We start from the raw sequence: 16,812 nt of genomic DNA, 5'->3' as shown, positions 1-16,812 counted from the left end.
TTCATATTTAACTTTTTTTTCACGTTTCACTATATAGTTTTTCCATATTCGAAAATTTTTTATTCATATTTCACTATATTTTTTCATACTTCACTATATATTTTTTCATATTTCACTATATATTTTTTCATATTCAACTTTTTTTTCATTTTCACTATTAGTTTTTCCATATTTGACAATTTTTTATTTGTATTTCACTATATTTTTTCATATTTCACAATTTATTTTTTCAGATTTCACTAGACAGGGTGACCTTTTTAGATTGCCTGGCTGAATTTTCCTTGAACCAATGGTGCTATAAAAGAAGACGAAAAGAAGTGTTTAATATTTTTTGGTCAGTTATTTTTTTCCTTAAATATTTCAAATACACCCCTCTACATCCTGACACATCATTTTAAATTATTTTTTACACTGAGAACAATGATGCAATTGGATTTTAAATTGATCAATGGAAGAGCATAATGGTACTTTTAATGCAAATGGGATTAAGCGGTACAAAAGTGAACAAATGAAGCATTATTTACTGTTTATTTTGACTACTACAACTCCTAATTACCTGTAACTAATGTAGAAAAATAATGGACTTAATTTAAAACAAATTAAGTGGTGCATTAAATTTGTCCATCGGTGTAAGCCACAAGGATAACGTTTTGAGAAAATAGAAAATAGTGTATAATAAGTGCAATATAAAAACAACATAATAATTTAAACTTATTTATTTAAATTTGTTTTCATATAAAAATATTTTTTGTCACTAGTGCTTTCTATTAACAACACATCAATTCTCAATAACTAAGCAAAAATATACAATGCCAGTCTTCTGTATATTATTATACTGTTGTAAAATTAAACAGGTCATAAATAATATTTTAAGCGTGGACCTTTACATTTCTTAAGATATTTACATTTGCTAAAAGATTTAACAAAGTAATGAGCAATATGCAAATACACATAAAAATAGACATATGATAAGTCTACAGGAATTAACAAAAACAACATTAAGTAATACCTTATGGCTAAAGAGGGTAACAAATGAGAATCAAGTATACAATTCAATATTGAAGTAGGCAAGAAAATTGGCGAGAGTAATTCCCCTAGTAACAATTAATTTGCACATTTAATAATTTTATGTTTGCAAGTAAACATATTTAAATATTTAACATAACAAATAACAAATGAAATATTTATTCCAATTTAGGTCGTTATAGTAATAAAATAAAATATTTTAATGTTTCCGCTCTCCAGAATTATACATCAAACTGGTGACAATCCAAATTGATGTAAACTAAGTTAAACATGGAGAAAATTTCACGATTTGTAGCTTGGTTGTTTCTGATCATCAAAAAAATCAAAAACGACCAAGCTACAGGTTCATAACCCGACAGATTTCAAAAAGAATTTCATAATAAATACAAAAAAATTACAATTTATACTTTTTTTTTAAGAAAAAATCTATGGGACTGGCAAGTTAATGTAAGACAAGTATACATTATGTACTACTATGTACTTTTACATCCGTTGGCTTTTAAAAATGTGTACTTAACACCTGAGAATATAATACACATTTATCATGCCGACAGAAATAAATTTAGCTTAAGGCTATTTAGAAATTCATAATTTTAATTAAAATCACAGCACTTTTTACCCAGACTGCAGATTATTTGAATTAATCTTATTGCTAAATCAATATTACTGCATTAACTTGTACTTGCTAGAAATATACAATTGAGAACAAAACATTAAAATTAAGAAAATTTAAAAAAACCTAAACATAATCAAATTTGTTTTGCATTACGTTCCTATCTTTTTTTTTTGTAAGTAGCTCACTGAATTGTGTTTTTGTAGTTTACCAGTAAAGCCCTGCAAGAGATTAAAGGTTTTGATAAATAAATAACAAATATCAACCATCTATCATGTCAATTGAAACTTATTAAATCTTCTTTATGCAATGAACTATTTTGTTTAGGGTAATTTCCAGGAAATGTCGATTTGCAGTTAGATCCTGTAATCCTGGGTGGTAGGGGTGGTGCCTAAAAATAAATAACATGTATTAATATAATTATGTATTATCAACCAGTTATAATACCAAAATACCAATTTTAAAACTATATAGAACAGTTTTCTTTTGCTTAAAACAAAATAAATAAAAGAATATGCCATTACAGTATAAATTCAACACGAATTTTACAGGGTTAAAACTAAACATTATCCACAATTTAAAAAAAAACTTGTTTATTTGTTTGTTTAATGCAAGTGTATTAATTTTTGTTACTTCTCCCTTTCCTCATTTTGAATCATTGTTTATTTTATGGTGTTAACCATAAATCTGTTCAGCCACCGAAGGGCTCCAGGGGCTATCAAGAGCTAAGTCATTTCAGCCCCTAATGCAACCTAATGCCTCCCATTCCCACTCTCACTCACTCTTAAATGCAGTCTTTCCCATTTGCATGCCATTCACTCAGTTAGAGTGGTGGAGAACTTGATATTCCTCCATCACCCTCTACACATATTACATAATATTCCACCTTTGGCCCTTTCACACTACACATTCATGCTAATAACTACATTCAGTCTCAATGTACACAAATAAACAAATTAGACAGTGTCACCATTGTCTCAAAGGAAATATTTCCATTAAAAGTAATGTTTATTTATTTATTTTTTAAAGCATCTCTGGATCAGAGAAAAATTAAATCCACTCAATTGGAATGTTTCCAATTGATCAAAAGAAAAAAAACCTCTGTGCCAAATGCATTTGATTAATATTATATTATTATAACTTACGCCACAACGTTTAAGAGCTATGGACTTCCTTAAAGCCAACAGGTGGTTCCTTTTATATTCATATCTGAAAAAACAAAAAAAAAACAATAAAATTAAACAAGACTTAACAATCGTAATTATTGAATTTAAATGTATAAGAGATCAACAAATAAATCGTAGTGAAACATTGAAGTGAAGTCTCCGGGGTAATGATCCTGTATCTTGATCATTTTTGGTCATTCCGGTCTGCATATTCTAGCTGGTTTTGCCCGTCAAAAGCATTCCAACATTTTCACTATTTTCAGTGTTGGTCTGTTTGTTATTTTCCTTTTAATAGTAAAGTAGTGTGAAGATACCCAGATTAACGACAAAATATGACAAAAATGTCAAAGTATATCTGACAGACAAAACCAACAATAATATGGAGACCAAGAATTGTAGATCAAGCTACAAATAAAAACAGTACTAGCTATGTAGTTGGGTTATATGAACCCTCGGGGTGCTGGTGTTTTTGAAAAAAAAAAAAGAAAAAAAAAAGACCATTGTAAGAATGTCAGGTTCGAATGCAGGGCCGCTGGATCTGAACCCGGGACCTTTTCCTTATTGTGATAGCACCGTTAAACGCCTAAACCATTGTAGCCACCGATGCCCCTTCATCTAACACTTTAAACAGAAATTTAAATAGTTTATGCTAAATGTTGGGGTTCTTGATGAAGGAAAACAACCAGACTTTTATAGAGTCAGTCAGTCTTAAGAGCTCCATGCACAATCCAGCAAGCCTGTCAGTTACTCCTGAACAGTACGCCTGTCAGTTCAAATTTAACTTATCAAGGTTGGGCTCTGGGTACTGTCAACAGCTTGGTCAATTCAACACACAAGCGTGCAATTCCTAAATCCATTAGCACTCACACTCACCCTTAAGTACACTTTTACCCATTTACATACCATTCACTCAGTCAGGGGTAGTGGAGCACTCGATACTCTTCCATCAACCCTTACATCTATTGTTAAATTAACCTACTTGAGGGTTGATGGGGTATTCAATATTCTGCCATCAGCCCTATCACCCTACACATTCATGCCAATAAATACATTCACTCTCAACACAAGCAAAGGACGCAAAACTATCATTACAAGATGCAATAAAACAACCCTATTTCCTCCATGGATCGGAATAGGGGACCCAGATTCTTTCTGCTGTGCTCCAGCACAATTCTCATATCGGGTGGCATGCTTACACACTCTCTATATAGAGCCAAGGAATTGCATCCTTCAATTAGGTGGGACAAATTGAGCAACTTTTCTCTGCATACCAGTCACATATGTGTGCTTTGGCCCAAAAGTAAGTGTCCGTGTGTCAACCTTGTACGGCCGATTCTCAATCAGGTGAGGACGACCCTTCTTTAACAAGGCAGGTCCTCCCGAGGGCTACACAGTACTCTTGATATGTGAGAACTTCTCTGCCAATATGACCTATTTTATTAAAATATTTTATTTAGGATTTGTATACCCAGACAGACAAAAAATTCCCCCACTTGTAATATAATTTGATTTGTATATATTTTTATATATTAATCGAGGTTTCATGTTTTTTAACGTTTAATAATGGAGTCTTTGTCTAAAAAAGTAAAACAAAATGTAAATTGATAAGGAAAATAGCAATTAAAAAAGAAAAAAAAAGTGACAGATAAAATTTGTATTAAATTCAATATTGCGTAATTCTGTCTCTTGCCTTAATTACATCTCAAAGACGCCTCGGCATACTTTCTACCAGTCTGGAAATGTATCTTTGCTGGAGGTTAGCACATTCTTCACACAGATCGTGGAGTGTATCAGGCCGCTTGATGGACGTCCTCTTATTCGTCTTTTGAGGTTATCATAAATGGGGTTCAAGTCTGGAGAACGGGCTGGCCAGGCTATGTCCCTGATGTTATGCTATTGAAGATATGTTTGTACTATGCAAGTGACATGTGGACGGGAATTTTGGTAGATTAGAATAGGATTGTCACTGGTTTAATAGAGGATAGGCAACGTATGATGTTCCAAAATTTCATCCACATAGCGAGTGGCCATCTAAGACCCTCCATGAACAACAATCAACACTGTGCGACTCTCCATAGAAATTTACGTCCACACCATCAACTGAGCTAAGTTGAAAAAGTTAGCTCTGGGAGAAAATTGCAGGCTTTGTACCTTTCATTTTGCCTTCTCCACATTCTTTCACACCCATCTGGAGATCACAGAGAAAATCTACACTCATCTGTAAAAAGTACAGCAGACCAATCGTCCAAAGACCAATGACTGTGTTCTCGAGCAAATTCAAGCTGTGCAATTCTGTGTTCTGGTCAATTCTGGTCCTCTTATGGGCCATCAGTCCATACTGATTTACTCTTCTTCGAGCAGTGTGTTCAGAAATTTTGACACCTCGAACTTCCTGGATGAATGAACAACATAAGATGCCGGTTTTGCAAAGTTCTCAAAGTAAAAAAATGATCATCCTGTGGTTCTGTAACCCTAGGGTGTCCAGAACTGGGCCTTCAACGGTAGGACCCAGTTTCTCGAAAACATCTAAAAGTGTCTCACAGAGTTTTGTAGGAAACACCGATGGCAATAGCCGCACATTTGATGAATCGTCCATCATCAATAAGTGCCACACTATGTGAACATCCTCAACACTAAGTGGCATTCTTAACTTTAAAAATTGGAATTAAGAAAACAAAGATGAAAACTAATCTGTTTATTGCTTCAGAATTCCAATGAGACTGAATCAACATTTTAAATTCTGTAAAAAGTAAACATTGAAAAATACTTTATCCTTGTTTTGGATTACAGATTAAGTGTGTTTACCTCTAATTGATATTCCCAATTTAAAACACAGCATAAAAAAATATTTATTGGTAAAAACAAGGACCTTGTTGGACCCCCTTGCCAAATTAAGGGCAGAATTTTCTTTTATCAAGAATATGAAAAAAACCAATTGGGTGGAATTTTTTGCCTGTCAGTGTATTTATTTATATTTAATTTTTGTATTTATATTAGTTAGTATTTAACAGAATAATCTACTTAATTAATTTAATTACTTAATATTCATTTATGTTAATAACTCTAACTTTACAGCACGGGCAACAGAAAAGTACTGAAAGGTGGCTGTTGCCTGCATTCACAGTCTGACTTGCCTACTCACGCCTCAGGACTGCAGGATGAGCAATTGAGTCATTTGATCACTGGCCGCTTGTTCAGTCTTAATACACAGGCTAACCGGACCCAACACAAGTTCTGACTGCCGGATCCCAGCGGACTATTCAAGTAGAGCTGGCTGATATATTAGCTGGATCGTGTATGGGTCCTTCACTAGCTTCCTCTTCAGAATATTTGGGGGCCCAGAAATGACTCTAAGGATAATCTGAAGAGGAGCCCATAAGGCTTCGAAAATGATTGAAGTAATAATGTTTTCTTTACCATCATCTTCAGGAATGTAATTAATTTAAATAAATCTTATACAATTTATAACATCTTGTTTTTATTTCTTTTATTACTTTACCATCCAATATCTTCATTTATCACAAAATTGTATTATAACAAATCAACAAAGAGAAAAGTAGAAAAGTAAGAATTATAATTATTAATTTTTGCTGTTTCATTCAATACTATACATTTATATCATCCCAGTTAGTATTTACCCTAATCTATATAACTATAACAAAAGAATAAACACATAATATGAAAAAATTGACTTACGTTGCTAAACGTAAATTGTGTATCCATTTTTCGACAGCCTCTTCAGACTTGGCAGAAAAGATGTATCTTCTTTCATAATCTCCGGCAAAAACCAAGGAAAAAGCAAAAGGAGCACTACCATGTTCTTCGTATTCTAATTTCGAACCTTCTAAAATAATGACTCCGGCTGCCTAAAAATAAATATTTACAAAACGATATAAGCTGTCTGTGGGCAAATACAATAAATAGGGAAAAAAATGTTTCAGTGCTTAAAAACAAATACTTGTATTAATTCTACAAAAAATATCATTCAATCATACCAAATAATGAATTTTAATGTTTTATATATATATATTTATATAATATTTATTTATATATAAAGAATATATATAATATTATTATATTACCTTGCATTCAATTTGGCCTGACACGGTAAATTTGAAATAAAAAAGCATATTTGATTTTAATCTAAACCATCTTTCTTTGAAATCTAAAACACAAGAAACAGTATTACTAATTAAATTAATTTAAAAAACAATTTTATAGAACAATTATGATTATTAAAAGAATATGGATTCAGTAGTTGGATCAAAAGTGCAAATAATTATCAATTATTATTATTCACTTCATTTATAAACATTTCCTCGAGGAAAGTGTATATTAATTCCAATCATTCTCCAATTGATATGATTATCTTTATAAGGCAATATCTTTTTAACAATAGGCATTTAACATTGAAAACAGTGATGCCAGGGTAATGCAATCTCTAAAGATGGTGCAATGAACCAGTTACAGTCGAACATATATTTGCATTATATATTTCATACAAGGCACTTAGGGAATCTTTCAGTCTGGAGAGTGACTTTTATTAGTATTAGATGACGAGGGGCCAATCGAAGGGGTTCAAAACTTCGTAATTGCGACAAATCTTACAGTTGTACTATAAACCGAGCGTCTGGCGAGTTCCCATGGGGGTGGTTGGTGGGCCTGGTAGGGGTGGGGCAGGCACCGGTTGAAAATGGTTTACAAAGAAAACCCAGACGTGTGAGGGATGTGGATGATGGCTCGGCCGCCGGCCTTCTTGTACGGGGACATAACTGCCAACTGGGCTCTCCCCCCCAACACATAATAGATGATCAAGGGGATTTATGACCCTAGTGGTTGGCCGCCTTTTAAATAAATAAAAAAAAAAGGTCATATATATTCTATACTCTCCTGTGTTTCCAATATTTGTTATTTGTATTTCTCCAGTATTTGTAGAGTCCTTCCAATTTGTTGACACGTAGGATTTCTGTGTTCCATCACCTTATTTAGCAGTTGTTAGCAGTGAGACTTTTAACTTCGTCATATATATCCTATTTCTATACTTTCATGGAGGAGGCTAAATTTTGAGTGGTCGTTCGAAGAGATTACTAGCCACAAAAATTTATTTTGCTTGCACTGAAATTTCTTCCCGTTTGACTTGGACGTGTAGTTCCAGGTGTGGCAAGCATACAGGAGGGCAGGTTTTACCATAACTTTGTAGATGAGGAGTTTATTTCTATATTAATCCATATATGTTTAGTAATCATAATAAACCATATTAATTATTTCAATTAATTATTCTTTTTATCTAAGGTCTTGGTTGAGAAGAAAAATTTAGTGTCACAAGAGGGATTCGAACCCATGACCTTTGGCTCAATACACCGCTGCTCTAACCACTCGAGCTATTGTTTATTTCTATAGTTCAGCCCAGAGTTGCAAGACAAAGATGAGGATTCTCCTAGCCACCTTTTGTTGTTTTATAATTTCATTTACACGACTAGAGAAGTTAAGCTTGCTATCCAAGATAACGCCTAATTATTTCATTTTTTTGTCCCAAGCCTTTTAGAAAAACTTTGTCCTTAAAGCTTGGGCAATGCCCAGTAAAAAATATAGCCTCAGTTTTACGATCATTTATTTTGAGTTTCCACCAGTTACAGAAACAGGAACCCTATTAGTACTTAATTAATCTCCTCGCTGTTTCGGGCCACCAGGTCGAATTTAAAACTACGACATCAGCATAAAGCCCAATTTGGCAAATTTTTGACTTAGGAAGGGGATAGAACCCTGGGGGATTCTGGCGTGTATAGGGAAAGCTTTTTGTTATGATGTGTGAGGCTTCTAAATGAAATGGTTCTCAAAGATTATCCCTAGGTATTTAAGCTAGTTTTTTAACTGCAGCATTTCATTATAGAACCAAAGATCCTGTATTTCTGTTTCTTTTCTTGGTAAATGTAATTATTGTTCAGGGGGGGGGTTGCTTTAAGTTGTGGACACTATTGCTCTATCAGATGATTATTCTTTGGGTCTTTTAACGGTGAGACGAATTTTCCTCCTACTCCTACTAGTGTAACAATGTCATTTGCACAGCCTTGAGTATAGATTATTTATTAGATCCAGTTCAAATCCCGCTCGTGACACTTACTTTTTCATTTCAACCAATACTTTTAAGACCATAAAGATTAATTATTTATTAGTTTGCATATGAGGTTAATCATATTCCACAGCACAGATGAGAGTATTCCTCCTTGCGGATATCCTCTCGCTACCTCTTCTTCTACCTGGAAAATGGAGGTCTGCACTTATTTGCCTTTTAGGATTGATTCTATCCATTTGCAGCAGGTTTTGTCAGTTCCTTGCTGTTTCAATGATGTCCATTGCTTGAAAACGACTATTATAAAATGGTCATTCAATGTCCAAGAAAGTTCCTAATGCTATTTCTCAGTTGTTCAGCAAATCTTATTTTTTACAGTTATTCTTCGATATAATGCTGATTCTCAGGATTTTTCTTTTAGGGAGTCCTTACGAGCTTGTCAACTAGTGGTTTGAGTAAAAAGTATGTTAGACTAATCGGTCTGTATGTCTCAGTGTAATTTTTACGTACTCCATGTGCTTGGTATGTATACCAGCTCATTACAATCTTCAAAGTCCGCCTATAAAACCCATCACCATTAATTGAGGATACGGTCATTAGACCATAAAATCACCTAAATGAATAGTTTTATACAAAAAATTAAATATATAGGGGAGCCCAGAGCCTGTTGTTATTGTTGTTAAACAACTGACTTAACAGACTTATTACCACTGGCCAAAAATCTCAAATTGAAGTCGGATTAGAAAATTGAAATACACAGCTAAACCAATAAAAATAGAAGCCGCACATCAATCTACGAAGACTTTGTTCAAGGTGAAATATTTACACACAATCGTTTATTTTTCTAACATCCAATGCCCTGTGGCAAAAGCGGTTTCCTTTGGTTAATTTTTCACACAAAAAACACTCGTTCAGAGATGTAGTTTTTACAAATATTAAATAAAACTCACTTTTAGGAGAATTACTGTTAAGCTGGATGTAGCTGAGCCTGTCCTCGTAGTCTGGTTTTTCCTGGCTTATTAAATGAAGTTGGTGTTCGTTGAATCGCATCGTCAGGCAAAATATCGAGAACGATTTCAACCAAATAAAGGAAAAACCGAGTAAAAAGACTAAAAAGTTAAAAACTGTCAAACGGTAGCCGGAACCATGGCCGAGTTGGTGATTGCATGTCACCGATGAGTCAGCCTTAACTCCCACCTTCTGACACAATATCAATGTGTCACAAAATCTGTGATGTAGCTTGTACAAAAGCGGTGACTTGTTCAGTTTTGTACTGAATACTGCGATAACATTCAATTCATCAATCAAGAGATATTTGTAAAGTCGAATGTGCAAAAACCACTTTAAAAAAAAATTGAGGGTACCTCAGCAACACCAGGTAGGACCAGAACCCTGTAAAATTTCAAACTACCACAAAACAAGATCAATTTCAAATGGATTAAGTTAAAAATTACTACTAGGGCGGAAAAACACCCCAGGAAAAAGACAAGCCAAAGACCATCAAGAAAATCCCACTGTCTGGGTACGAGGGTATGCAGGGTTGAGGGATAACTAATAATTTCAAAATCTTATATATATTATGCAGGGTGGGCGACCAAGACCCGAGGGGTTAAATGCCTGCATAGACTCGTACCCCATCTCTAAAAGGTCCGGGACTTGGTCGGCTCATGTGTCCTGCATAAACGTCTTGGATTTTTTCACAAACCCGAAGATTTTGGACCCTTTAATCTCGGGGAGTGATTTGGTTCAAAATGATGATTTCAAAATCTTAGATGCAATAAACTCAGGACACCAATAGGCTCAGTGTACTCTGATTTCTGTAAAGCTTTTGATAAAGTAAATCGCACAATACTGTCAAGGAAATTAATGGACTATGGCTTCACCGGAACTATCTTGAATTGGTCATCCAGCTTTCTCTCTGACAGAAAACAAATAGTCAAAGTAAAATCATTTCAATAGTGTCCCTTTGTGGCTTCCTCAGGAATCCCGCAAGGGCTTATCTTGGATCGGTTTTGTTTCTCTTATTTATTAATGATATCTGTCTTGCTCTCCCTTCTGCTCAATTTTTATTATTTGCTGATGATCTGACAATCTATTCCAAAATTACTTCTCCTTCTAATTGCTTTCAATTACAAAATTCTATCAATATTGTGCTAACCTGGTGCTCTAATAACAAACTTGCTCTCAATGTCTCCAAATGCTACACAATTACATTCTCTCATAAGAAACAACATTTTCTTTATCACTACACTCTCCATGATTCTCTTTTAACACGAGTTGAGGTTGTGAAGGATCTTGGTGTACTTTTTGATCAAAAGCTCAAGTTTAAAGAATGTATTTCTTCAATAAAAAATAGATCTATGAAGATGCTAAGTTTCATCATCCTATGAATTTAAAAATCCTCTGTTTTGTCCATTTTATAAAGCTTTTGTATGACCCATACTAGAATACGCTACACCTGTTTGGAACCCATACTATCTAAATTGTCAAAAAATTCTTCAATATGTACAAAACAAATTTTTAAAAAAATTTTCTTACAAACTCAATCTTCCTCCAAACTCTGCCTACCCTGGAATCCGCACTGAACTTAAACTTTTCGAACTTGCACTAAGAAGGGATTACTTTGATATTGTTTCTGTACTTAAATTATTAAACAATCTCATTGATAGTCCTTCTCTCCTCTCTCAGCTACAGCTCCACGACTTTTCACATTCTCTCAAAACCCACAAACTATTTTATATTGAATTCCAAAGCTCTAACTACATGCTCTCTTCTCCTCTACGCCGAATGATGATCAAGAGTAACAACAATTGAATTTTCTTAACAGTTTATATTTTTTAAATGCTTTTATATTTCATACTGTTAAAAGTTTATTACAATTTATTTCATTTACAGGTTACCTAAATCTTGCACTCTAGTCTTATTATATATCTATACAGAGCATTATTTTCATTAAATAAGTACATCAATAGTGTAGTTTCAATTGTCTTTCAGCTTTATTTTGTTTCCTTTGCCTTAATAATTAGGTCTCTCATTTCTGTTGTTGTTCAGTTTTTACTCTTTAATTGTATTTTTATAATTATCATTTATATTTACCATTTATAATATCACCATGTATATATGTCCTTATTCTTTTTGTATATATTATTTGTATTTTTTGCATATATTATTTTGTATATTATTTTTATGTTTTGCATATATTATTTTTATTTTTTGCATATATTATTTTTATTTTTTGCATATATTATTTTGTGTATTATTTTTATTTTTTATTATTGTAAAATGTCTTTTTATAGTGGATTTTGATCCATAAATAAATAACAAAATTGGCCAAAAAAAATTCATTGAGGTCACCCTGAATCCTTTCCTGGCATACCAAACTGGCAAAAAACGTGGATACATCATACAATGGATTAAAAATAAATGTGAAAGCGTTCATCAAAGGTCCATTGCAGTTACTAATGGCAGAACTACTAAATCTAGGACGTGTGAGGACAGTATAGGGATAGGGATAAAAGAGGCAGCCACAAGGCCCACTGCACTTCGACCTGAATAAATCTATTGTGCTCCCATGTTATTTATAACTCACTGGCCAGCTTAAGGTTATTAATCAGACTCCACAGCTTTGCCAGCGGCTCCTTAGTGTAGGATCTTGCTTGTGGTTTTTCTTGACCTAGTTGCAAGAACCTGCACGTACATAGACCTTCACAAAAACATAGAATGTGTTCTGTGGTCTCCTCCTCTTCCTGGCAGTATCTGCACAGTGTTTCTTTTGTCTGTACTCCTATCTGGTACATGTGCGTTCTTAAGTGGCAGTGCCCTGTCAGGAGTCCAACCAGAATCCTGGTTCGGTGGCGGTTGCCTTCCAGTAATTCTTTTGTAAGTTTTGCGGATGGTCCGTCTATGAATCTCTTTGCATGCCTCATACCTGTAGTATTATTCCACCATGTTTTGGAATCATTAAGGATCCGTTTTAAGATTTATCCTCTTTTGTGGCAGGCTGCTAACCACAGTAGGGTTGACACAGAGAGTCCATGTTGGCCCCCTTTTTGGCCAACATGCCAAACTTTTCATTGCCTCTGAGGGTTGCCTCCACGGACCCATGCCAGGGTTAAGTCATTGGTGTCACTGACTGTCATCAGGGACTCCATGCAGTTCTAAACACTCTTTGCCTTCGCCTCGCAAGTGGAAGGCCCTAAGTGCTGCCTGGCTGTCAGAGACAATGGCTATCTTCCGGGAATGTATTTGTAACCTTTTTACTTCTCTGGCGCATTGTTCAATTGCTATGATTTCAGACTGGAAAACTGTAGCATATTTACCTAGGTATACTGTCAGTTTGGTCTTTAATTTCATCTTGAAGTAATAGTTGGACTGCTAACTGGACACTGCAGACTTCATAAGCACATGTATAGTTGCGTAGTGGTGGAAACAAGATGATGCCAGGAAGTAGAACAAACAGGGCTTCTGCTGGTGCATAGGCTTATGTAGGCTGATTTCTACTTGTGGGTAAGGAGAAGCCCGAGCCGAAAGATAAATATGGGAGTCCTTGAAAAAGCTATTGATCTGGTAAAAAGCTTAAGTTTAATGAGGAGCTCTAGATAATAATGGAGATGCACTAATATAGCTAATATAATAGTCCAATATAGCTCGTCGTACACTAATCAATTTTAATCAATGAGAAACCCACTATCCCTTTACATAATTTTATTCCCTTTTTAAAAGTACAATTGAATAATAATTTTATATTTGTAGATAACGAGTTATTTGCTCCTTATAAACTATTATTATGTTATTTTTTAATCTTAAAATTGGATTAAAACCCATTCCAAGTAGTCACCAATACTATACATACATTCCCAAACAAAGCAGTAGGCCATTCCACATTTGTTAGTTATTATTTTTACAGTTGTATAATTTATCCAAAAGATATAAAAAGTTGTAAACACAAAGGCAGTAAAACTCTTAGGCTATTAGAGAAAACTTACCTCTCTTTACTCTTGAAAGAAGTATATTCTTTATTTCAATTCTCATGTACTTAGTACTCTCTTGTTTGTCCCTACGACAGTCTTAAATCATAACCTTTTGGAATGTTTCATATGTTTCTTGTCCATTTTCTTACATTTCCTTTAGCTGATCTCTGTCAGTGTCTTATTTACATTATAAAATAATACAGAAAAACAAATCTACACTGAGAGGCAATTTTTTTCAAAGAAAATACTTGCAATAATTATATTTTTATTTAATCCCCCCTGGCCGGCTAGCTACCAGTGCTATTGCCAGCACCTTGTGTTGTAATCGTTATAATTTTTTATTGTTTATTGAACATTTTTAAAGAAACAATGTAAAATATAGCTAAATACAAGACGTAATAAAAATCTTAAACTGAGTAAAACAATTTGTCGAAAAATGTTGCTAATGAAACAAAGAAAATTTTCAATTCAATATAGAGTATTTCCATCTCTTGCACTGGACGTGGCATCTATTTTATGAGGTAGAAAGAGGTGTGGAATATGTTGTGGAATATTTCCATACACCCCCAACAGCGCCATTCTTAATTCCTGCAAACTTTCTGGACAACTTTTTACCCTCCTTGACAACTCGTCCTAAAGGTGTTCGATAGGGTTTAAGTCGGCACTACATTCTGGCCACTCCAAAAATTGGATTAAAACCCATTCCAAGTAGTCACCAACGATTCTATCTGTGTGGGGCCTTGCATTGTCATGCATAAAAACAAAACTGTCGCCAATTAGTGGCATATAGGAACAACTTTTAGTATCACATCTTCAAAGTATCGCACAGCTGTTAAGGAACCCTCAAGTTTGTGTGACCATCCATAGAAATGTTCAAACCATAACACCACCACCTCCATATCTTCTCTGGAGTGAAAATGTGGGGATCTATTGCTCTCCTGTTCTTCTTCAAACCCTTTCTCAGCTCTCAGAAGACCTCAACCAAAACCTTGAATCATCCCAAAAGAAGATTTTAGTCCAATCTTGCTCAGACCAATTGATTGAGTATTCTGGGGAAGTGCGAATGTAGTCTGGTGAGTGAATGTAATTTATTAGCATGAATGGAAGGACATATCCCCAATTTCCCCAAAGAATATCGAGCACTCTTGGGTAGTGTGAATGCTAACCCATTATTCTGACTATCATGTTTTTATATTGTTTCTGTGTATTTGTTTATTTGTCTAATTTTATTCACAACTGACAAGGTCCTCCTGAGGTACTGAGAGGTTAGCAATAGGACAAAGAAAAGGGAGAGTTGGTTACTATTGTACCATAAAATGTTATAACTCAGCTGGGGAAACAGAAAAAGAAGACCTTCATATATGGAGGTCAGTAAATATGGGAAAGGTTGTCTGGGTACCCAGAAACATCTGGAGGGTAACAGAAAGATGGATGAAGTGGCTAAGGGTGGGTTGTTCCAACTTTTGGACTTAACCACCGTGATCCACCCCTCCCTGTTGCTAAAATGCATTAAAAACATGTATAAAAGAAAGCAGCTGTGTCGGTGGCTGGATCGGTAGAGAAGCTCTCAGTTATCGTGTACTGACGATAGATTGCCTTTGTAGCATCTGAATCGTAGAAAAAAAAGGTCATCCTCACTTGATTAATGAATTAAGGATAGGCCATGCAAGGTTGCTTCTTACTTTAGGGCCAAAGGCCGTACATGTTCCCACATGAGAGAAAGGTTGCTTGATCTGACCTACTTAATTTAAGGGTGCCATTCCTTGGCTTCATATAGAGCACATAGGAATGCCACCCAATATGAAAATTCTGCTTGAGCTCAGCAGCGAGTATACAGATCCCCTGTTACGATTTTTGGAGAAAACAGGGTTGTTTTATTGTATAGGTTTGTGATCCTAGCAAGTAGTGAATGTATTTATTGGCATGAAAAAGGCCAATGGAAAAATATTGAGTAATCCTGAAGATGATCTCAATAAAGCTGGAAACGTTGGCACAATAAAGAAAATGTTTTTCTAATTTTCGAAAATGTTATTCACACCATACAATCTCAAGTTCTCCAACTAATCATTAATTAAGTCACTAAACACCACATTGAGAACTCCATTGACCCTCAATTGGATTAGGTTATATCATATGTATAAGTGATGTTGGAATATTAAGTGCCTCACCACCCTGAGTGAATCGTATGTACATAGAAAAGAATGTACTTAAGAGTGAGAGTATGAATGGGTTCGGATTTAGACTGGTTTGGGGCTGAAATGACAAAGCTGTTGATAGCACCTAGAGAGCAACCTTAATGGCTGGATGGATAAGACCAAGGTTTGACTCCTGATTGCCAACACCTGAAGTGGGTGATTCTCGAGGCATGCCGGTAATTTATTGTAAATTGCATAAGCTGGAATTTTTGTTGAACTGCAAGAAGTGATAGGCTCAAATCTGTACACACATTTGTACGTGTGTGCAAATTTGAGCTTTTATACTTATTTTGGTGAATATACTGTTTTGTCATATCTTCAGCTTCTCGTGAATATCAAGACTTAATGCCTATAGAAATCAAATGTGAAACAACAAATTGATGGACTAATTTTTTTAGTTGCAACTGCATAGCTGATTGATTATAGTATCTTAATATAGGATTCCCTTGCAGCCATCACATTTCTCTGGGCTGTTAGACATGGATCGAATGTGTTGGATCTTGTAAGAAATTAATCAACTGAAGTACTTACATCATACTGGTCTATTTTATTCTTTGGCTCTATTGCCAGACAAATTTTGCCATCTTCAGCTCGAGGTTCAGCAACTTGCAGGCCTCACAAAGTGAATAATAATAGTTGACCATATTAATGATTCCAATTAATTATTCTTTTTATCTACGGTCTTGGTTGAGATGAAAAGGTTAGTGTCACGAGCGGGATTCGAACTCACAACCTTTGACACCAACTCCTCATCTCAACCTACATCCCTTCG

At 34.7% G+C, this 16,812-nt stretch overlaps 1 protein-coding gene and 1 long non-coding RNA gene across 2 annotated transcripts in view; one reads left to right on the top strand and one right to left on the bottom strand.

Moving 5' to 3' along the window:
- Nucleotides 1-6,493, top strand: part of LOC112127055 — a 32,528-nt gene extending 26,035 nt beyond the window's left edge. Inside the window, exons 2-3 of the long non-coding RNA XR_002910368.1 lie at nucleotides 234-334; nucleotides 5,881-6,493. This is a non-coding gene — a long non-coding RNA (uncharacterized LOC112127055). The remainder of the gene's footprint in view (nucleotides 1-233; nucleotides 335-5,880) is intronic.
- Nucleotides 702-10,037, bottom strand: LOC106661082 (pleckstrin homology domain-containing family J member 1-like). The gene is made up of 5 exons (XM_014384233.2): nucleotides 9,826-10,037; nucleotides 6,888-6,970; nucleotides 6,502-6,671; nucleotides 2,785-2,848; nucleotides 702-2,030 (listed from the first exon to the last, which is right to left on the bottom strand). Exons 1-5 carry the CDS (start codon nucleotides 9,923-9,925, stop codon nucleotides 1,917-1,919), a joined length of 531 nt encoding a protein of 176 aa, XP_014239719.1. The 5' UTR covers nucleotides 9,926-10,037; the 3' UTR covers nucleotides 702-1,916.
- Between the last annotated feature and the right edge of the window lie 6,775 nt (nucleotides 10,038-16,812).

Source organism: Cimex lectularius, unplaced genomic scaffold (genome assembly GCF_000648675.2).
Source record: "Cimex lectularius strain Harlan isolate CLEC.00 unplaced genomic scaffold, Clec_2.1 scaffold75, whole genome shotgun sequence".
In the NCBI taxonomy this organism is placed as follows: domain Eukaryota; kingdom Metazoa; phylum Arthropoda; class Insecta; order Hemiptera; family Cimicidae; genus Cimex; species Cimex lectularius.
This window is presented reverse-complemented; position numbering and strand designations above follow the sequence as displayed.